This window comes from Camponotus floridanus, unplaced genomic scaffold (genome assembly GCF_003227725.1).
Source record: "Camponotus floridanus strain SB8 unplaced genomic scaffold, Cflo_v7.5 scaffold1, whole genome shotgun sequence".
Classification (NCBI taxonomy): Eukaryota; Metazoa; Arthropoda; class Insecta; order Hymenoptera; family Formicidae; genus Camponotus; species Camponotus floridanus.
The window spans coordinates 9,452,772-9,477,056 of NW_020229214.1; the positions used below are offsets into that span (position 1 = coordinate 9,452,772).

A 24,285-nucleotide genomic window follows, 5' to 3' on the forward strand; every position below is an offset into this window, starting at 1 on the left:
TGCTGTTCTCTGTGTGCATGTATGTAATGAATATGAAAATAATACCAAATATTAATTAATTATATATGATTTAATCTATCAATACCCAGGTAGAACATGAAACTCATAATGACATCATTATGACGTTATCTACCTGGGTATATATATATATATATATATATATATATATATATATTTAATATATAAAATAAAACAACATACAGATATTTCTTGAATAAATGCTATTTTATCACATTAGTGTGAAAATAAATTAAATGACTTAATAACACATTGAGTAATATAATAATACATGATTGATGTGTAAGTGATCTCTTAATTAAAGATGATAAAGATCATTTAATTAAAGATCATTTAATTAAAGATGATAAAGATCACTTTTTATTTCTGGGACACGAATCGCGTTTACGGAAGAGAGGCGCGCAGAAAAATTATCGCATACGTAATGCATGCTAGAAATTCAAATATTCTCTATAGTAAATAATTTTATTATCCAAGTAGATAATATGCAATATAAAAAATATCAAATTTGGCAGCTTCAATCTGAATAAAATAGAAAGTCTTTTTTGAAGACTTTATAACTAGATAGCTGAATTCTAAATTCGTTCAGTCTCTGTAGATCCTTTGTAATGCAAAGGAGTATTTTTTTTCAATTAAGTATTATATACATGTATAAAAAATCTCCATAATAAAAATGCATTTTCGTATAAAAAACTGTTATTAAGAAAAGTTAGAGGTAAACTTGCTTCCACAAACGCGATAAAATGCATATATGTCCCGTATTATGTTTTCTTCAAAAACAGACCTAAAAATATTTTTCATAGCATGCACAAAATATGGTCCATATCATTATACATAAAGATACAATTTGTTCCTGCTCTGATATCTACACTTAGAACTTTATATTCTGAAACTTTTCACGTTATTTTATGTTATTTGACAGTTGGATACGAATAGGCATACAAAGAATAACTTTGCATTATGCATAAAGTTTTCGATTAAATTCTCGATTGTATCAAAATGCGTCGATCTTCTATTTAAATTTCAGAAAATTTCCTTCAAAATACAATTAATACTTGATCCAAACATCTTGTAAGGCTAAAGGTATGCTATTTCTTCTTTATTCTATCTTCGTATTCATCTGATGTGTGGTCTTATGCATCTTGCAAAAATGCTATATAATATACGTCACTATCGGTCTTTTTTTCAATTTTCTTAGGCTTTACGTTTATAATTTCCTGCACGTCTTCTTCGTCACACTCTCCTCTCCTCTTACGCTCAATATATTACAATTTGATTCACATTTATACACATACATAATAATCCACCTTGCCTTGTGGTCGAACGCACGTATTTCGGATCACGGATATAAAGAACATTCATTTCTCACTGCTAAACATTTTGTAAAATATTACAATTGATTCTTTAGCATTGAGAACGAATTTATACGTCGACATACACAAATATCTACATATAAATTTCTTTATTTTTTTTTAATTGTTATTTTCTACTTTAGCTTTTATATATTAATTAATTGTCATGTGTTTTTCGAACAGGTACTACTATTATACGTCGCACCACAAAGGCATAATCATTAAGTTTAATTAATCATTAATTCGCGTAATTTCGACACTTATCATATCGATCTATTTATAGTACGTATCTGTGCCGTGAGAGAATCTTATCCTCGGAAAATTCAACGCGCGCGCGCATTTATATTCGGGAAACAAGCTTTCAGATCTTAACACGGAGACTACACAGCGGCGAGAGCCCTTTCAATCGACTCGACCATACAGAGGTACGATATTTTGTTTTATCCAAAAATCGCAATTAGGATAGTCCTGCTCGAGCAGCGTGTCCTGTCCAACAACGAGGACTCGTTTCGCACCCGATGGGTCAGCTTGTGCGACCTCGTCATGCCACACGTAATGATTGAATAATTGTTGCATAGCTGATACGTGTCTCTTTTCTTCAGGTGTGACAGCGGCGTAAGTCCCTAGAATGGCCGCGGCATCGCTATCCGGATCGGCCAAGCGTCCACGACGAGGTTGAGTGGCTACATAAAACGGTATATCGGCCCTCATTCTGGCAACTGTCAGCAATGGACAGATTACACGAATATCGGAAATCATTGTAATCATTCCTTTCAACGTAGTGTTGTAGCGTCTGGAAAATAGAATATATGTAACATTGCTTTCTAAAATTACAACGCAATTTATTGTTTTATAAAAACTAAAGAATTAAAATATTTTCACTCTAAATAAATAAATAGAGATTGTTAATCATAACATTATGATCACTTACTTGAGAGCTTCGTCCGCTAAACCCATAGTTCCGAGCAGAGACTCTCGTACGTATTGCTGAACTTGTGTTGCATTAAGAGAAAGAGCTTCGGATAAGAATTGCGATGGTGTACCAGAGTGCGCGGTAGTACCCATCACTACTTTTACCAAATGTTTGTTCTGCGCCAAGATACGACCGACGTGTTCTTGAACAATATTACCATCCAGAACGAGCCATTCATGTCTCTTGGAGACTTTAGCTTCCTTTGTTTCAGGCAAGTTCACATTACGCATATACCATATATCTGGTACGGCATCCATGATGTCCTTGGCACTCTTGTTTCTTAGACAAGAGACATCATTACATTGAACATTTTCGAGAAAGTTTTGACTCGAAATCTCCGACTCACTCAATTCTTTGCCCGGGAAGATTGCGCTGCCGCTGGATATCCATACCTTCGAGAATAAGTTTTTAGCACGGCGATAGCCGATCAATGTCGTTACTAAGGTGCCACCTGCCCGATGCCCCCAAAGAGTAACGGATGATTTATTGCCGCCAAAGTGCTCGATATTAGATTGCACCCACTGAAGGGCTGCTATAATGTCCGACAATCCGTAATTACCCGAGGTTGGAGGATGAGCGGCTCTGGTGAGAGGCTCGGCTGCCAAGAATCCGAAAATTCCCAAACTAAAAAAATTTAATAAATATAAAAACAATATTTTTGTGACTTAATTAAAAATATTTTTTTAATTGTTTTGAAGCGTATTAAGCTTAAGAGGCGTATTAAGATTTTAAATATTTAAGACTATATTATTTCATACATGTGCCGTAAAACTTTTAAGAATATTTCGTTGAAAAAAAACTCAAATATATGTGGAATATATGTATATATGTATATATATCTTACCGGAAATTTGGTCGCACAAATACTATGTCGCGAACACGCGCTAACTTAGCTGAAGGTTGCATTACTCCGGGCGAGCCACCGAACAATGTCTCGGCGCCAATCATAACAACTACGGGCAGTGGAGACTCATAACGAACTGCCGGGGTAAATACATCGAGATAGAGGCAATCTTCTTCGCCGTATTCGCTGCCTTGTGCATCACGCTGCCAGCAATGCTTGGAGGAATTGTGCGCCAGATAAATGCCGTTCCAGCAGTTCTCGATACGGTTCAAGACCTCGGCTGATTGCCAGCGACGATTGATCATCGGCGGCACCGCGTAAGGGATACCGCGAAACGCATAGGCGCCGTCCTCCAGAACGCCCTGTACCGGTCCGCACGACGTTATCGCATCGATGAATTTGCCATCCTTCAAAGGCTGAGTTTGAATTCTTTTGGGTCCAACGCAGGCAATGCAAACAATGACGATGACGCTGAGCAGGATCAGCAGAATCACCACTATCGTCATAATTTCAAGTAATGCAATTAATGTGTTGAATATATGTCAAGAATATATTATAATAAATTCTACTCTTTTCTTACCTGAAAGAACCAAGTGTTTTCTGAGTGTAGATATGCAGATCACCAAAGGATGCTTCGGTGATTCGACACCATCAGCTCCGTCACCTCCGTCGAGACGCACGGTTTCCATACCGTCTTCATTGATAGGATTCTTATCAGCACCGTCATCGAGAGTTTCAACACTTGCTAATCCCGCGGCGCCAATCGGTCCCAACTCTGCATTCTCAACTTCCTGAAAAAACAAAATAACAATTATTATGATATTATTTTCATATATTTTAAGTATTTTAAGATATTTTATTATTAAATAATTTATTATTTGCGATAAATAAAGATATGCAATATATGTACTGTATATTTTAATATAATATATACAATAAATTATAATATTAATATTATTATTTTAATAATATATAATATTATATGTATACACATATACACAGTACATATATTACACATTTCTATATTTATCATTATCTAATTTATATATGAGAGATGTTCAATTCAATAATATAGTTTGTAAAAGATAATAAGTTCCTTAGTCCTTATATAAATTATAATTTATCTTTAACTTTTAGAAAGACTCATCAAAGACTTCATACATACATTTTCCAACATTTTTTATTTTGCTCCTCGTGTAAACACGGTTGAAATAAAAGAAGAAGAAATGAGACAAGAAAAAAGAAGAAATCTTAGAAGAAAAAATCGTATAATGTACTCGGGATTTGAAGAATTATTCACAAATTTTTTTAAATAAATGATAGGTAAATGTATGTTGGATTCTCGTGGGTATTTTCTTCCTCGTTTATCGCAACAATGGTGATATCCTCGATTTCTTTTTAAAAATAGAAAAGTACTTTTAAATATTTTAATAAAACTTTCGAAGATTTATGACGATACTATTTAATAATTTGTCAGATATTTTTTCGCGGAAAACTTGAACTTACTTTCTTTTTCCTAGGGAAAACGGATGATACCAAAGGTATCCGAATAGCATTCAGAATTCCTTTTCGTCCTTCCTTTTCTTTAGAATCTTTACCGGGAGTGGTAAGTTTTTCTGCGGTATTCTGCTCGTTCTCTTTTGTTATCACGGGGACTGATTCCGCATCTGTGGGCTCTGTCGGTTTTGTTTCATCGTCCTGAAATCGATCAAACAAACCAAATATAATCCAATGAAATATCAAGAAATCAATTCTTCTTACTCATAATATATTCACATTTAAAATACTGTAAAATGTGACGATATTATCATTTCAATGCAAATATTCCAATCAGTTATATTTTTTGTATATCCTATATTTTAAGTGAAAAAAGTATAATAATGAATTCATCTTTCGGGAAATGTGTGTGTGAAAGAAGTAAATATAGATAGTTAAGTTAGAAAAAAGATGTATTTATAGCGATATTACACACGACATGATTTTCAGAGCTTTAAATAAAGTCAGAGTCGAAAGTCAAGGCAATCGTTTGATTTCGAAACGACGACGAGCGGATGCAGCGAAATCAAGGTCAATCTCGACAGGACAAAGAAACGACATCGACCGGATGACGATGCGTGCTTGTCGCTGTCGCCAGACGTTTGTCGGGAGTCTTCTCTGGAGCTCAGGCTCTTGCGCTTTTTCTTCTTTCTCTCTCTTCTATTCCCAGAAAAAAACGCAACAGATTATTATTTTTAGAGTAACGCCACTTCTGTGCAAAGCTCTTGAAAGACTCGAATGTGTTCAGAGCGATAACTTGTGCCGATGCCGTCTCCTTTGCGCTATACTTCGAAGCCAGCTGTCTCGGGGGGCAGCGTCATGCTTTAAACTCCCATTGTAGACGACAGAGAAAAGCAAACGATCATTTATTATTTCAAGAATGAATCGAAGCGACAAGAATAAAATTGATAATGACTATTTGCCATTCTAAAGAGTGATTAGACGAATAAGCTATAGAAAAAGACAACACATATGTCGTCTATTAAAAATAAAAAATATATTTTATATAAATATATGGGACATTTAAAATTTCTATAATTCAAGAATAGTTTAAAAAAATACTTTGCAGTTATTTGAAATTAAACGTTTTTATTTAAAATAAATCGAAGAGAGACGCGAAGAGCTCTATTAATATTTTGAGATATTAAGTTGCTGTCATCTCGGTATTAATTTAAGCGAAAAGTTCTTCCCTCTTCTCTCAAAGTTCTCTCTTCTGAATCCCTTAACACTGCACATCGATTACTCGAGGCATCAATCTCTCTACTATAAACTTGTCGGTGAATTTCGTGCTTGTATGTGCTACTATATTTGGATCTCGAATGTTTTTAAGTGGAGTCGCGTGGCGCGATCGTCTACCGCATCAGTAAAATACACGCATGCGCGCACGTACGCAACGCCTACTCATACGATGCTGGTGGACTTCCGTTTTCCTATAACGATTAATATAATTAATAAGCGTTACACGAATCTATTACGATAATCTCGTGTTGCATCTGCTAAGTAGACAGCAAATGATTTATTCAATATTATTTTCTTAGTATCTGACTGCGTATAAAAAATTATTTAAGACTATATTTTTAGAAAAAACGTCGTTTTTCCGAATAAAACATAATTGAAGATAAGAAAAGCTGCAAGTGATATATTTTAGAGATAACTTTATTTTTTGTTTAAAAAGAGTGCTGACGCTAAGTATCAAAGTTAAAGATGTGGAACATATATTTCCTTCTATTAGAGGGTGCACAGCAACGCCTGACCGCTTTCACGTTCACGTATGCGTATTTCCCTTGAATGTCATCCCGGATCCCGCACCTAAATTTCTATAAATAAATTTCACGCAACGGGTATCGCAAGGTCGCGCACCGTGACTGCAGGATGAGTTTAATAAAAGCATTCGTTGTGATCGATTGTATTTATCGTTCGGTAAATTTACATTTTTTATTACATTCTTACATTTTTAATTATAATCCTGTTGAAGATTGTTGAAAGACATTCTGCGCATCAAAAAAATCACAACAGTTGATGAAGCCAGAGAATGAGCAAGCTAAAGTTGAGACAATAAGGCGATTTAAATCTCGAATCCATTTTGAGATATATAACATGATCGCGAATAAGATTAACACAAAAAAACTAACGCACATTTATACATATACATTCATGAAAATATTTATACATACATTTATACATACACATTCATAAAAATATTTTAAAAATATTTTATCATTTATAAAAAGATTTTAATTACATCTATTTTTGGTTGACACCTTTTGGCTTGAAAACACATGGTTTGATGTGCAATATAAATATATCATCAATACCTTCTTGACTAAACCAAACACTCATCAAGCTTATTTACTCGGTTTCGAGTTTAGAATGATTCTCAACAAGAACCATTTCGAGAATGTTATTCTGTGTATATTAAAGTAAGATTTCTCAAATTTCAAACCATTTTATTCTTTACTTTTCTATAGCTTTATTATATTGCAATTATCGTAATTAAATAAGAAATTAAGTAGAAATGTCACAGAAACTGCCATTTGAATTTTATTTCATATAAGATGTGTGTCTTGAATTTTATTTAATATAGGGTGTCTCGCTTTTTAAGGACATTAAAAATTTAACATACTCTCGATTTAATAATATAAAAATGAAATAATCGTTACATCAGGTTTGCAATATTGCAAATTATATGTATATTGTGTCAAGGTCCTTTAATGATAGATCCACTGTCGTGTTTGCGAACAGTCCTCACCATCACATCCTTCACCACGACATATAACGGATAGTCACCCCATTGTGGCGCCGCACGAGAAGGGCGGCTCTTTTATATTATGGTTTTATATTATGGTTTCTGCACAAAGAATAACTTGCTGCCATTTCTGGAAAATTGCATCTACTTTGTAACGGTTACTTGTAACGGCTCGATGAATTATTTCTACACGTCATCTTGTCATTTCACTAGACATTTATTATCCGATAATAAATGAAACATGTATGCATTTCATATGAATATGATGATGATTAAATGTTATTTATAGCAACTAAATTGTTAATCAACATTATTAAATCGAGAAGCATCATTGTAATTTATATTAAAATTTAAAAAAAATGTATTCGACAGTCCATTTAGCAACGCTGCTACACATATAACTTCAGTTAGAATTGCTTTAACTTTATATTTGACTAAGGTCCTAAGATTTATCGCTTGAACGCGAAGCAAAACGGGTTCGCATTTAAATGAACGCATAATCGAAAAATGTCAAATTTCCGTAATTTTTTCTCTTTGTCCAACGACCTCTCTCTCAGATCACAGGTGCCACGCCGGAAGTGAGGGTGACCACCGCGCGAAGGAAAGCTTCAATTTTCCGGTCTGTCGAATTCACCGGTTCGCGAATGAGGGCGCGAGGTCGACTTACGGGCTAGTAACGGGATTTCGAAATGCATACGTGTAATAAAATACTCTAGTTATCATTCAGTGGATCGCCATTAACGAGGCTATTTATTACAAATTTAAAATCGATGCTTTCCATTAAACTTTTTTTCCGATCCAAGGAAATTATTAATCTTTATTACTAACATTATTTATCACAATTTCTCTGTAAATTACAAATATATATATATATATAAGAAAAAATATGTAATTTGCAATTAACAATTACATATTTTTTTTCGAAATAATTATGTTTTCTTTACACCAATTGATCCCTCTCATTATTTTGTACATAAAAGAATTAAGGTAAAATAATCAAAAAATGAATATTTTACTAGATATTTTATGGTTTATGTAAAAATTAAGAAATTATTTCAAGCCTCATAACTCGAAAAGTACTCGAAAAAAATACTTTATTATAGTGTTTTGAAAAGGCTCTCGAGGTAAGCTACAAGAGTTTTTGTCTGGAAAAAGATTGCCCCGACATCCTGTTTATATAAAATGTAGAATTCGCGTGAGATGTAAGCGAGCAATAATTTTTCTCCGCACGAGTAACCCCTGTCGAGATTGCGCTCACATGATAAAATGAGTAATCGTTAACACCGCAGATTTACCGTTTCACACCAGAAGATCCCCGATGCGAAACGTCGTTATCGCGAAACTTCCGACTTTCGTAACCTTCCCGCGATAGAGAACCGTTCTACTCTCTTGACCGGCTATTTTATTCGGATCTCTTATATTAGTCATCTTTTTATCCTGACTCATCCTTTTCTGCCTATCCATGATCCGAGATAAATAAATATTTTTAGCATAATTGCGCATATATTTTCCTACCTTATCTATCCATTTTACTTAATTTGAAATGCAAAATGTAACAACATTGAATAATTTTTTACAAAATAATTGAGCATAATTTTTATTATTTCCTATTTTCTTTATTTAAATACTTTGAAATGCTTCGACTTTCCTGTATCTAATAATCTATTTGCTTGTTAAAAGAATAGTTATACTAAGAAATTCAATTTGTTGAAAGGTGTATGATTTATTTTGTCTAGTACTGTATATCTAAAATCGACATTCAAATTTAGACTTCAAAATCCATTTCAAGAATTATTTCAAATTGCATATGTAGTTAGATCAAATGACAATACGTTATTTTGCAAAAAAATTCTAAAACGTGCTTGACTTTTCGTCAAATATCGTCATGTTGCAACTTCTCGAGAGGCTCATTGTCCTCTTCGATATTGTACAGTCATCCTCTCGACAGAGAATATTCTTTCTCTCTCAATCTTCTGCCACATCTAGGTACTTTCCTTCGCGCCCCGTTTCTACTACGCTAGTATCTGGAAAGTATATTATGTACTGCGGACGCCGGGTGCAGTGACTTATGTATACGTTGACCGCATTGTGTCGAAGAGGGAGAGATGCTGAGTTGTAAACTCTGGATTCGGCATTGCATTATACATTATACGACTGATGCATCTATAGTAGCGCCCTAGGTTCTTCCTGCATCGCAACCTCGCATTTCGAAGACATCACCGCTCTTATGACGCGACGAAACACAATCGATAAGATGAATATATATATAAGATGTATATACAATGTCATATAAGAAATATATACAATTGTGACTAGATATTCATTGTAATATTCATCATAAAAAGTCTTCGACGAATTAATCCTTCGAAGGATAAATATTTTATTTTCAATTTTTATTCTTATCAATTCAAACTAATTTTTAATACAGAGATTGATTGAAAATTAATTTGACCAAACGTAAAGACAAATTGTTTCAACATGTATCAAAATTTGGAAGGTATGTGATATTCATCATGAAAAGCCTTTGACGAGTTAATTCTTCGAAGGATAAATATTTTATTTAAAACTTTTATTCTTATCAATTCAAACTAATTTTTAGTACAGAGATTAATTGAAAATTAATTTGACCAAACGTAGAGACAAATTGTTTCGACATGCATCAAAATTTGGAAGGTATGTAGGAAATAGATATTTTTGATATTCATTTTTTTATTTCATTTCAAACTTTGCATGACATATCAATTTCGGTGAACTTTGCATGGTATTTCAATCTCGATGAACTTTGTTTTAACATAGATTAAAATTTCATCATTGTCATAAATGTGTATAAATTTCTTTTTTCGATTTATAAAAATGTATTTTAATTTTTCTTTGCGCGAATGATACGAAACGTAAATCTCCTAACATCTGTTTCTAATTTTATCCTGCTGTGACACTCTTCGATATCAAAGCAATTGACTTGATTGATGTCATTTCGACATAGTTCTCACCCCTCGTAGGGATTCAAGAAGCCTGTATAGATACCTACTGATCGTGCTCTAATATGTAAGATCGAAAGCCATCTCTGCTCAACTAAATTCACAACGCTGTAACCAGCACCCTCATATAATAAGCTTCTTTTCTTCCCTCATCGTATCCATATGTTTAGAATATTTTCGGATTTATATACATAATATATACATTATATACATAAGCTCTCCAAATAACACGAGGCATAACAATCGACGTAAATTATCGTTTGGACACGCGCGTCGAAAATTTGATTTATTCGAATATTGTATTCTGCGAATTTCTATTTTTAATTTCGACTGTATATTTATTCACTTTATTAAAATTTACTAATAAAAATTAAATTTATATATGTATATATATATATATATATATATATATATATATACACACACACAATTATACATAAAAAATTATATAATAAAAATTATATAATTTAATTATATAATTTGAAATGTTTCCACATATTTTTCCAATGAATACATCTTGACGATAATGGAAGGACTTAGTACCTGAAAGATACTTAGTCCTTATCCATAAGGGGAAGCTAAGTAACCCAAATATTAGTCCTTAGTCCTTATCCGTACTCCTTATCCTGAAGGGGAAGCTAAGTAACTCAAATAATTCGTAACTGTAAGATTTTTGAATCCGCGCTGGAAGAAGCGCCATCGAATTGATAGACGGAACAGTTTATCCCCGTTTATTCATCCCTACCATCGATCTATAAGCTTCATTCGAACGTCGATAATGGATCTAGCACATTTGATATTCAAATGTCTTCGTGGATTCGTACGCAAATTTGAAAAGGAAAAGATTCTCTCCGGTCTTTGTTCAGGCTTCTGGCCTTTGTTCGTGCGGTTACGAGTACTTGATTTTACGGCTTCGTTTATCCTACGCCATGAATTGTTAGTTAGTGATAACTTGAACATTGTAAAAATAAATAAACTTGACGATGTGCAATTATTATTTGAATTAATCAAGAAGACACTATTTGCATATTTATTCATTTCCTGACAAACAACCACTAGAATAATCTTTCATGACAATGTTTCTAAAAAGCATTGTCATGAATCGCAAATAACCTACACGTAGAAAGCGTTAAATATTATAATTATGTTGAACGTATATTAATGCATCAATTTTTATATTAATTTTATATGTCATAAATAATTGTCGCATTTTCGCGTGATATTTCAAATTCCCTTCGACGAAAATGACTCGGTCTAAAATTTGATCGATTATCCAATAACCGATGGGATCATCTTTAGTGCCATCCCATCTCTTGTCTCATGTACCATATGGTGTCGCCATCATGTCTTCATAAGTGGCCGAATATCGGCCTCGTTTTTTCTTGGATCTCGAAGACATATACGTGCTTCGAGCCAAGAGTCGGGATGAACACGTTTCGCGTCAATTCCACCCATCGCATTTTGCATTCTTCCGCTTCGAGTTTATAATCCTTGCTCGAAAAATATCTCGTCGACTCGAAATGCAATTTTGACGACGGAGAGAAGCCTTATTTACGGATTCAGTACGCGTATACGCAGAGTTACGCGTTTCCCGGTCCCCGTTGCACAGAGATTCGTGTGGTGCGCAAACATATTATTTCACAAATACACTCGCTTATGTATCTACATTATTTTCCATTCACGAGGCCGCATTTGCGTGCAGCAGGACGTCCACAGTTCCGCTTTTTCATTTATAAATATTGCATGTCGAACGCAAGCGCACGTGCGTTATTTCGTCCGTAAATAATTCTTACATTTTCGCAAAAATATACGAAAAGAGGAGAAACGATTGCGAGAAACGATTGCGAGAAACGATTTGCGAATGGCCAATCGCGTACATATCGATTGCATCGTTAATTGTTGCCTGTAGCTTCGCGTTCGCGTTTAATCGTTTTATGAGACAAACTTTTAAAGTTATTTATAATATCCCGTTATAGTATCCCGGAGATTAAGAGTCCGAGGTACTCGATAAATATTTCAATGGTAATTTTTTTCCGATATTTACACAAGTATCGGATAACACGCGCGATGAATAGTTTTTGGGTGAAATAAAATGTTAATAAAACGTGAAAAAAAGAAAATTATTGTTATTCTCTTTGCGTTTCATCGAATATCCATTTTCAACTCGCGAGGATAATTTTAACTTCAATATACTCGTTAAATAATCTTTTCTTTACATTAAAATGTAATATTAAGGAATTTTTTTTTCATACAATAGATATTTCGTTAGATTAAAAGACGATGAATAAATAGCATTTTTATTATAAGCGAATAAAAAATGCTTCCTGGTCATTTAATTATTCAAAAATAACATATTTCAAATGTTGTTTAAAGAATTTTTCATATTATTATACAATACGAATTTTATTTATATGAAACGAATTTTAGCTTATTAAAAATATTAAAAATAGAATAAAAATAAATAATAATCATATATCCAGTTTTCAGCCGAATAGCTTCAACGTTTTGAACAGTTTACGAGAATAATTTTCAGAGAACTTTAACTTGTCTCGCTTTTATTTTTAACGATGCATCTATTGAAAAGGTTAACGATCTTTCGAACTTCTCGTTTTAGACATGTCATTCGTAACGGTAACACTTTAAAAGTCAAATGAAATTCCGTAGTTGAACTAATTTCTGAGATGATATAGATTAAATTAAATTCATCAATATAGATAAGATTCGTTTAAATTAAATTTCGTGAATATGGAAACCTGCGCTCGCGTCGGTGGGATTCGCGCCTCGACCGTCTATCGGTGGTGGGTTTTGTCGGGTGGAAATCGATATCAGACGCAACTTCACCCTCCTCCGGCTCTCTCAACCCTCTCCGTGCTCGCAGTTGCTGCATGGAAGCCACCCTCGAGCACGAACGTTCTATAAATACGCATTTGCGTGTCGCCGCGAAGGGATGCGAATTCTCTCTCTTTCGCTCTTTCTCTCTTGTCGAAAGTTCAGAATTTCATTTCGTCCACCTTTCTGCAAACCTTTTTCGAAACCGACACCTGTAAGGACAATCATTGTCACGCACGTTGATTTACAATTTCCGTCGAAATAATGACGAAATCTACATAAGTATTCATATCACTGCCACGGACGATTATGTTACCTGTCATCAAGTCCAAATAAATCGCGTTTAGAGAGAGAACGACAAGGATTTAAAAAAAATTATTTTTAATATGCAGAAAAAAAATTTTTTAATTAAAACAGCAGTTATTTGCCACGAAAGAATTTATCGTCACACGATAATTAATCCTGTCAGCTATTTTCCCATATAAATAATTTGCTGATAAATTCTTCAGGCTTCAAAAAAGAACGAGATATTTTCCTCGTTTTATATCACGGTTTTTTTTCCTTTAATCGATAGAAATCACAGCTAGAGTATATTAAGACACCGACGATCGACCGCGAGATAGAAACGCAGCGATATACAAAGGCCATTGTCCGGATCGTCGCTGTTTACAGAGCGAACGCATCAGAAGAGAAAAGGAAGATGTCGAAAGGAAAGACAGAGAGATAAATTCGACGAGTGAGACGTAGAACGATCATTCTTCCATGATGGTCCTAGAGAAAGAGAGAGCATTATCATTTGCATAAATAGAGCCGTGAACGGATGCAACGCGCTCGTTACATCTGATTGCGAGTTACGCAGAGGCGACGTAGAGAAGGAACGCGTTACGAAGCGTACGCTAGATCCGCATCTGTCCGTAATGACGTAATTCTAATGAATCGTCGAGATGATTAACACCCCGGAAAGCACTCCCTTGACGATGACAGAAATGCATCAAGAGTGTTACTCAAATGTATCCGGCGCATTTCTCACTCTTTTATCTGATTATGCGTAATTTCCGCCTTACATTTATGGAAAAACTTTACGAGGAAGAGAGATGTGTCTATCTTTTCTAATTTATTTTATATGCAAAATTCCCTGGAACCTTGTATTCTTAAATGAATAAGAATGCGATTCTATATAATTGTGCAATATAATTTTTAACCAACATCTTATTAATTATATCGCACGGTAAAATTTATTTTCTTTAACTTTATCTGGTGCGTCATGCTCGTAATTATTTTATTCAAAATTGATAAAATAATTCTAACAATAAGTAGATTATATCGATGTGGAATCTCGCGTTCTATTCGCACATGTCAAGTATCTCTTCCGTCACTTTTTGCGAAAACTTTCATATTATTTGGCTTCTCATAATTTTGCGTGCGATATGCATGAATCGATACGAATACGAGTCTACATGTCATAACCAACCATGTGGCAAGCTCGGTGTAGTAGGGGTTCCGGTTATTCTGGTTCTGGCCTCTGAGTTTCGACCCCCAAAAAAGCGGTTCTGTGTCGGGGAGAAAAAAAGAGGAGGAGAAGATGTCGGCGACAGCGGGAACGAGGGCGAGTAACGTAATGAAAGAATGAAAGGGAAGCAGATGGCAGAAACGACCGAATCCCAAATTGTTCATAGATGCCTCATAATTAATAATAGTAATTAAAACTTTCACAAAACACTATCGATAAATTTATTTTTCGTTATAATATCGAAAAGAAAAGAATATTATTATTAAATTTATATATTTTCGAAATATAAAAAAATTACATTTTCGTGAAAATTATGCCGAATGAAATCTCAGAGTCAATCGAATTAAGTTAATTATCTTTAATTAATCATAGATTTATATATACATAACAAAACACAAGAAACTAGTTAATTATCATATAAATCAGAATTTAAATTACATATACAATATTTTACTTTTAGTCGGTTTAACTTGCTTTATTAAAACTCGCTTTGGACAATCTATGATTCACGATAAAATGTAATCAAAGTATAATTTTTTTTATTTTAATCCGATTCCGATTGCTCATATCCTTTGTTGTTATAACATATTAAACAAATCATTTTTTTGCCAATTGCGTTTTAATTTTCTAAAAAAATAATCACGAAAGTATGCGAATCGATTGTGTGTACGGAATCCAGCACGTTGTATCATCGCAAAATAATATTATTGCAACCGCCAGGATTAGGATGTAGTTGTAATATACGATTTTAATTAAGCGAGACGAGAAAATCCGCGGATTTCTCGTGTCCCATCAAGAATTTATGCAGTCACGGATGTTCATTTTATTGGTAACAATCTCGCCGGAAAATAGCTCTTTCCGGTTATTTTCGATAAAATAAACGTCCGGTGATCCGCCTCTGAAATTTCGATAAAATCATAAACTGTGACAATCGCATGTGTAAAATGTAAACGAATGATAGAGCAAAAAGTTTATTCCCTCTCGCGTGTCAAGTAACTACGTTAAACGTTGTTTGCACCTTGCACGTTAATGCTAATTAAACTCACGTCCAAGCCTTCATTAACTTTGAAACGGCTACATAAAGCCTGTAAGCTATGTAAAGAAAAGTTACATAAAAAGAGCAACGGTCGATTCGCTTTTGTAAACAGCAAAGTAACTATGATTAATCGATCAAACTGTTATGATACGATTTGAATAAGAAATCTCAGCGTTAATTTATATGCATCAAATGTAATTTAAAAAATTTGAATAATATTAAGTTTTTTTATTATAAATACATACTTATTACTAATAAATGTTAAAGTAAGAGAGAGATATGCTACATTTAAATACCGTTATAATACTATTTTACAAGAAAGCCTCTTTAAAACGATTAAAGTCTCCAGGCTGAAATAATTGAACGGTAAAAAAAGAAAATTACGACGCGGGTGCAGACGTAATTTGTACCTGTCATAATTCAGAGCGCAGATAGTATAGAAATAAAGGCTTGCCGCAAGTCCGGCATCGTTGCTGATGTAAAGCAATTACGTGAAACACAACAACACTTTGGGCTTCCTAATCCTATACTTTTCGTTTCCTCTCTCGAAATTGTCACGCAATAGATAATTCGATCGATAGATCGAAACCTGGGCATCGGTCGAACATGGGAACACACACTCGTTATAAGAAATCGTTCGTAAATAATGGGTCTCTTCAAAGTTTTGTGAAATTTTATTCTGGAAAAATATAATCGTGTTCAACGGCTTATTTCGATGTTTTATTTAAGGCTTCACGAATACGTGGAAACGAGGTTAATTCTAAGTGGATGAATTAAAAAAACCGTGCACTTTCAACGTGAAACGATATATTATTTATTTTAATAATATACTTAATTTAAATAAAATAAAATTATTATAGTTAAAAAATTATTATATAATAATATAATTTAAATAAAATAAAATTATTATAGTTAAAAAATTATTATAATAATATAATTTAAATAAAATTATATATAATAAAATTAAATTATATGTATGTTTTATAAATTATAAATTGTCCAAGTATTAATGCACGTACGTATATTTGATTATTCTGGTAACAGGAAAATTAAACATTACGCATTAATGTACAAAACAGATTACGATGTTAATTCTAACATCAAAATTTCAATCAAATTGCATAATTTATAATTTCATGTTTCAGCAAAAGCGCAAATGGCAAAATAATGTTAATGAATAAAACGACAACTGCTCTTGATCCAAAATGGCTCTTCTAAAAATTCTTTTACGGGTTTTATACATGCCAAATCTCAATCCAAGCAACGAAGCTTTTATTTCCTTTTTTTTCGTCACTTCATCATCGGAAAAAAATAATTATGGCTTAAAGCTGTGTCCACAAGACGAGCGATATATCAATGCTTCCCCCCCGATTACGATCGCGTTTGTACAACAAATCTCCGCGATTTACGAGCAAAAGAGGGGAAGCGAAAGGAGGCCGGAATAAGAATTACGAAGAATTAAAAATAATATTTTCGCTTCTTCAAACCCTTTTCCGTATCCTCTTCGAGGATAAGCTCTTGTCGATTTCACCTCCCGATGTGTGCTGGGAATCTTGTTCAGCATTATGTACCACGGCGGTTATATACGAATGCTTTCTTTGGTAATGACTCATTTTAGACGCACCGACACTATTCTATTCATTCAGGATGACGCAGCTTCCGGGTGTTGAATAATATTCACCTCGATTCTACGCGACCGAGAACTCGTTCCCCGAGTCAATCGTCCTGAAAGAAAGCTCGCCGAATGAATATCGCGCTGTCTTTACAACGTTATCAATAGAGGGAAGATTGAACAGTGTAACAGATTGATTGTTAAGACCGGCATATTGCAGCGAAATGCTGCACAATGGCTTGGCCATGATTAATTCGCGTTTATTTTCTTAGACTCTATTTAAGATGTAGGAGTTTGGAACGATCGATTTATTTATCGTATTATTTAATTAATTTATTACACAATTATATATATTTAATTAATTAATTACACAATCGGACAAAATAATTTTTCGGAGCAATAATGAATAAATAATATAATGACGCTTTTATTATACAAAAGGAGAGAGAAAATAAGTGAAAGATAAAACATATAAGAGATAAAGTAAATTACTAGATAAATGTATATAACATTTAAGTATATAATGTTACATCTTTTTGCCATTAAAAAGAAAAATGACATTTCGCTACATTGCCTTTCCTCCTCGCCCTAGTTTTCCACATTTTCTCTACGTGGCTTTAGGCAGATTTCACGCTACAGCAAATTCCGGTGAGCCTGGTCTCATCAAAAATACACGCGACACAAGTTTTATCGTGTTCAAGCATCTGCGATCGTGAAATACTTGGAGGAGAAACGGTATAGAACGATATTTCCGCTCGACACAGCATAAAAATCAATCTGTGATACTGTGTGCCTTTGTCACTTCCTCGCGTTTCAAAGAGGGTCGAAAGAAGAAATGTATCAATATTATTTGAGAAAAGAATCTTGAGATGAATGTTGGACGATTATAATATTTGCAACAATGCTTGCAATAAAATTTTCAATTGCTAATCCGATTTGTTGAATGCTGTTGCAATTTTCTCTTCTTTATTATTATTGCATTTATTTTACACGCGAAGAATAAGAAAATTTATAAGATTAGCTCCGTTGAAATAAGAATGAAAAAAGAAGGAAATATATGAGTATTCCTAAATTCGCGATAAATATTTTAATGACAAATTCTTTGTAACATTTTAAGAAAATTCTAATAATAAAATATCGAGGCTATAATAACTTTTAATAGCTTTCAAATGAAAGTTTAAAAATCACGAATGACAGGATTAAAGTGTCTCGCGCTCAGAAGTGATAAATGGTTTGATATTGAAAATATTCAAGAATTTCATTAAAATTCGTGATCTTTAAATTTTTTCCATTTGGAAACTATTAAAGACATTTAATCCACATTTTCGTATTAGAATTTTCGTCTTAAAATGTTACAAGGAATTGTCATTAAAATAATTATCGCGAATTTAGGAACACCCTTTATAATAAAGTTCCACAGATCATCGGATTAAGAGTAAGATGTTGGAAAAAAAATGTATCTAGACTATAAATGTCACAAGATGATGATAGGGATTAATCGAAAGAGACAGGAAACTGTGAACCGAGGCGAGAAGAGCCGAAATGATGATAGAATGGTTCCTCGTAAGGTGACAGCCGACACTTTCTTCCCCAATTAGACGGTTTATAAGGCGAATTAAGTCAATTAAAGAAGAGTCGGTTGGGTGCAACGGCATCGAGCGCCAGCTTCTCTTATGGTCATCGTCGTTTCAGTCATCGACGAGAAGAAAGAAAAAGAGAGAAAAAAAATGATTACGAAAATATGTTGGCTCGACTTACTTTTCGACAACGTTATCACGAATGATATATCTTTCTTACATTTTTTTCGTCATTTTATAATTCATGAAAGTAATCTTACCTTACATTAGTCACCGTAAAAAGTGAGTTTTCTCTTCCAATATTATATATATATATATTGTCGACAAAAATAATAATTATTACCGCGCGCCATTTCCAAGGTAAGAGTGTAATTATTCGCGTAAGACGATAAACGGTACATAATTCTGTTTTTCGCCGACAAGATGTTTGCTCGATTAAAATAGAAATATTGCGCTATATACATAAAAAGCTGTTTCACGGTGAAGGAATATCGATAGCGAAAATAAAGAAACAGAGTATATACGAAAATAAGTGCGCAATGAAAGGAAGTAATACAGATTTACATTTTCTTGAGTATGAACTTTCTACGAGTACGAGACTTTCTATTTTAAATTAACGGAGAGGAGAAACACGAGCTTATATACATTTTTCTTATTTGTTTATACATTATAATTTGCTCGTTTAAAATATGCGGTCGTATTTTATCTGGGATACAGAGACACGCGTTCGGTGAAAATATAATTTCGAAATTTAAAATACTTCAAATACAAGATATTCGAAAATAATTCATACGATGCGATCATCATCGATTGTTTTTACCCCACCGTTACCATGGAGCTTTATTCGCGACAATAAGGTGATTCGCTTCGGGGAAAAAAAATAAAGCTCCCATAGCGTGCAAAATAAGGGGTATCACATGTAGATCCATAACGTTTTTTTCTCCCATCGATTTAAGCCTGATGGTATCAAGCGTTGCACCTGCTATCGATTAGACATTAGGCAAACAACACAATAAGCGGAAATGCTTGATGTCGAATCCGATAAATTCGCGAGTCGGTTAAATTATTAACGGGTTCGCGTAAATACTTCCTGCAAGATATTTGTATCCTCGAAATTGTAAAGGCTTTTATATAGCTTCTTTGAAATCATTTATAATTTCGCATCGCGTAATTTAAATGCCTATACGCGCCTTAGTATCTGACATTCTTGTAAACTTTCACGAACGCTTGGTAGATTTAAAATCAATTGTGCGATTACTCATCGATGATGCAGATATGGACAGTGATACGATCGTTGAACAATAGCTCTATTAACGCTGCATTTTCCACACCTGCTGCATTTAATACAAGTGTGACGTACCTTGAGACAGGCGCAAAAATGCGGACGAGAGGCCCGTGGAATTGGAAATTTCGTAATCGCATCGTCTCGTTCGAATAGATCCTTTCGCCGCGGATAAATCACAGCTGACAATGAGATCACATGACGTCACGTACCTTGCACGGTTCCTTGCTCTTGGTGCGACAGAATCCGGGCATCTTGATGCCGCCGATCGGTATCTTCTTCTTCGGTTTCTGCTCCTCGGACTCGAGATCGAGGGCAGGTGCAGCACCGGTGTGCTTCGTGTTCTCGGCGTTCAGCATCTTCTCCCTCTCCTCCTCGGCGATCTCCTTCTTGTCCATGCTTTTGTCCTGATCTTGATCCGCTTGACTCATTCTCTGCTCCTGTAATCGAGAACGGAGAAAGCACTCTTTAAATAAGGAGTCGCGCGCGCAGAAACTTTAACGAGAATACTTAAATAAGGAGTTTACTGAAGAGCTTTAAGAGTTAAAGTATATCATGATACACGCGACAGCCATTTGACGAATTTTCAACTTGAGCCCGCGTGGGATATTCAGTGCTCTAATCATATTCAATTGCTATTCAACAGCTGTCACACATATGACAGAGCAAACAATTTCTCCTCTTTGTTCGCTATTTTGATTCATGCTAATTTATTTTGTGGTATACACCGTTTCGAATTATCGAAATCGCTATTAAAAATCAATATTAAAATGTTTACAAGATTTCTCTCAACATACAGATGGATCGAAAAATCTTGCAAGCCGACTATAATGCTTCCCTTCAAGGATTCTCTTGGATGTTTTAGAGCACTCTACCGAAACCATTAACTAACTTGTTTATTCTGATATCTAGTACGGAAAATTGATATCCTCTTGCCTTGAAACATGACACTCTAGAGCGTGGAAACGCATACAGGAAGATCAACATGCGAACATAACTCGTCTAGGAATTATCTTTTATGCAGAGATTTTTCTAACGTATTCATTACATTTTTTTTAAATATACGTAAAATTTATTTTTCATTTGATCTGTCTGTGATAGATCGTCAAGAGTAGTTACTCGCGATAAAATTTCGATGCATAATGCATCGGGAAAGTGATTTATGGTCTTGCGTGCGTCAAACCATTTATGAAATGTCGCTCGTTGTCAGGCCCTGCAGGGCATGCTCGCTTAAATGATTTAGCATGCTACCCTGATCAACCAAATTTAATTTCATTTACCACAGAGCCACTCTATCATCGAAATGCATAAGGACCGCGATTAAATTTACGAAAAGAGAATATTCGTGTGAATGTTCGTTAAAATCGCGATAAATATTTGAAAAGCTGAATTAAAAACAATTTTGCTCATATTTTTAACAAATTTTATAATGCGAAGAAAATATATATATCGCATCGCGAGACAATAAAAATTAAAATAGTAGAAATGAAATATATAGATAAAATATATTTAATACATATAACAATTTTATTGTGACAAGTGTACGAAAGAGTTTGTGATGAAAATATGTAAATAACAAATGAACATGGCACTGCATGAGACGCAAAACGTGAAGATGCACATACTACTATTTAATGCACCGACTATTTACTAGTTCATAGACTGGTCGGTGTCACGCGATCGATCGGTTTACGTCTGGCCATCGTGACGCTAGACTGTCGTCGCTCCAACTTACTGCAGAAAACTTTTTATGCATAATAGATATGCACTTTGCACGAGAAAATGCGATTTCGAAAAAATATGACTGCTTTTTTTTTCATTCTTGAATTTTTAACTCAAAATTTGCAATTTTTATTCTACCTTGTAGAACGTATATTTCTATCAATAAATAATATGAATATTTAACATTCAATAAAATAAAATATAAATATAATAAATGTTTAATTGCATGTAGTTTTATTATTTTATAATAGTTTTTTCCGCTTAAATTTCCGATCAATTTCGCGATATCGCTTTGGAAAAAATATCGAAAATTATTAATATAATATAGGATATTTAAGTGAAAAGATATCGATATTCTATTATAGATATATATAGATATATAGATTTAAGAGAGAGAGAGAGAGAGAGAGCCTCTTTAAGTGTATCATTAAATTGAAAGATCAGGATCATTGCCCCGTTTATGGCGAGCAGAAGATAAGTTTTTTTACAGATAAACCTACTTATTCCGAATGAAAACGAGCGTAATTATGTTTAAAAATAGAAAATTGAATAGAAATTATTATGCGCGCGTTAAATTATATTTAAATTGATTTCATCCTCTCTACTCTCTATTTTATCAATATTAATTTATTATTTTTTTATTATTATTTTAAATTTTAATTTATAAATTTTACTTATATCACATTAGAGTTTGCAATAATACAACATTTAAAATTATAATACGACTAGTGCAGTAATATCATCATTTATTTGCTGGAATGTAATTCGAAAAAGAAAGGCTTTCCAGAGGAGAAGGAATTTGCTTCTCTTTTCTTAAAAATTCTGATTATACCAAAATGTAACATAGTTAATATTATTATATTATATTATTATATTATTATATTAGTTATTATTATATCTTATATATTATTAGATTTTATCTGACAAAGAGAAACAGCGCATCATTAATCAATTCAAATTTTCGGAGCAATCGCGATATTAATGTTCATTAATCGTTTCTTTGTGATTAATCAATATATCCGCGATTGTTTCTATTCGATTCGGTGTAATAACGTCGTCGGGATCACGTGGATTCGATCTTGCAAAACAATTTGTTCGAGTCCGAACGTATCGCTCGACGAGCGCGAAAGGAGACGCCAAAAGCAGCCGCCATCCGCACGATTTCGAACAATGCACTTTTGACAATCGACCCCGACGCGCTCTCCTTGTCAACTGGCGCGGCTTCAATCGAGCTATTCTACTTCATAGAACGTGACGATTTAAACTCGAATCGCAAGAAAAAAATTGAAACAAATTTCACGATACTTGATATTGGCCGGTTTACCAACCAAAATTGTGGCAGCCTTTCTCAAAATCTCACGGTCCTCAAATTCGTCCTCGCGCTTAGAATAGATATATAAGATGCGAGAGAATCGCATTCGCGCGCGCGTATGCAAATATGTGCAAATACATAGAGATAAAAGCGCGAAGAAACTCACCCTCTCGGAGACGCGTCAACGGACGCCGCTATTGTTTCTCCTCGCTCACGTCCGTGTGGACCATAAAAGCAACGGAGCAGCCGATGGCGATTCCCGACGACGTTCGTTTATCGTTTTTCGAGATGTTCCTCACTCGTTTCCGTTGCAGGAACCGGAACCGCGACCCGGAACTCTCTTCGATCGTTTACGGAGACGCAACAAGGATACGAAACCTCCGTAAGGACGCCAGGCGCGCGACTGGCGCTACCGTTAGGACGCCGGTAAAAAGAACGCTATGAAACACATTTTGCGCTCGACTCGACAATGATCCTTGGAGCGCCATCTCATTGGAAATGTATAATTTAAGTAGTACATTATCGATAAATTTTATACGACTGTCGGCAAGTTAATATTTGATAATCAGAATTCCAATTTCACTTTAAATATTTTATATATGAATGTCAGAATTTTTTTTAATGTTAGTTTTATTTAATTAGAATTTAATTGGTTTTAATTTTGCTCTGTTTTAATTATAATGAAATATAGTAAAATGTGAAAATTATAACGTCAAATATATATTTTGCACTAAATATTGTGAAAACTATAACGTCAAATATATATTTTACACTGAATATTTTTATTTTTAATAAAGCATATTACATATTCTAACTATTTTTTCAACATCGTTTAAATTAAAATATAATCAATTGAATTAAAATTTGATATTTAAATTGTCATATCTTGTCAATGACTGTGGAAGTGGTATTTAAATATTTCACATACAATTTAATATTTAAGGAATATTTGCCATTA

At 33.8% G+C, this 24,285-nt stretch overlaps 1 protein-coding gene across 1 annotated transcript; it reads right to left on the reverse strand.

The window, feature by feature from the left end:
* Positions 1–241: 241 nt before the first annotated feature.
* LOC105249674 (neurotactin) lies at positions 242–23,719 on the reverse strand. The gene is made up of 7 exons (XM_011255316.3): positions 23,494–23,719; positions 20,506–20,733; positions 4,694–4,885; positions 3,768–3,978; positions 3,188–3,683; positions 2,302–2,967; positions 242–2,163 (listed from the first exon to the last, which is right to left on the reverse strand). The coding sequence occupies exons 2-7, from the start codon at positions 20,722–20,724 to the stop codon at positions 1,773–1,775; spliced, it is 2,175 nt and encodes a 724-aa protein (XP_011253618.1). The 5' UTR covers positions 20,725–20,733; positions 23,494–23,719; the 3' UTR covers positions 242–1,772.
* Between the last annotated feature and the right edge of the window lie 566 nt (positions 23,720–24,285).

Coding starts and splice junctions, on each gene's coding strand:
- LOC105249674 (XM_011255316.3), bottom strand. CDS start 20,724: ATGAGTCAAGCGGATCAAGATCAGGACAAAAGCATGGACAAGAAGGAG. Junction 4,886..20,505: donor AGAGCAAGGAACCGTGCAAG/GTACGTGACGTC, acceptor GATCGATTTCAG/GACGATGAAACAAAACCGAC. Junction 3,979..4,693: donor TTTTCCCTAGGAAAAAGAAA/GTAAGTTCAAGT, acceptor TTGTTTTTTCAG/GAAGTTGAGAATGCAGAGTT.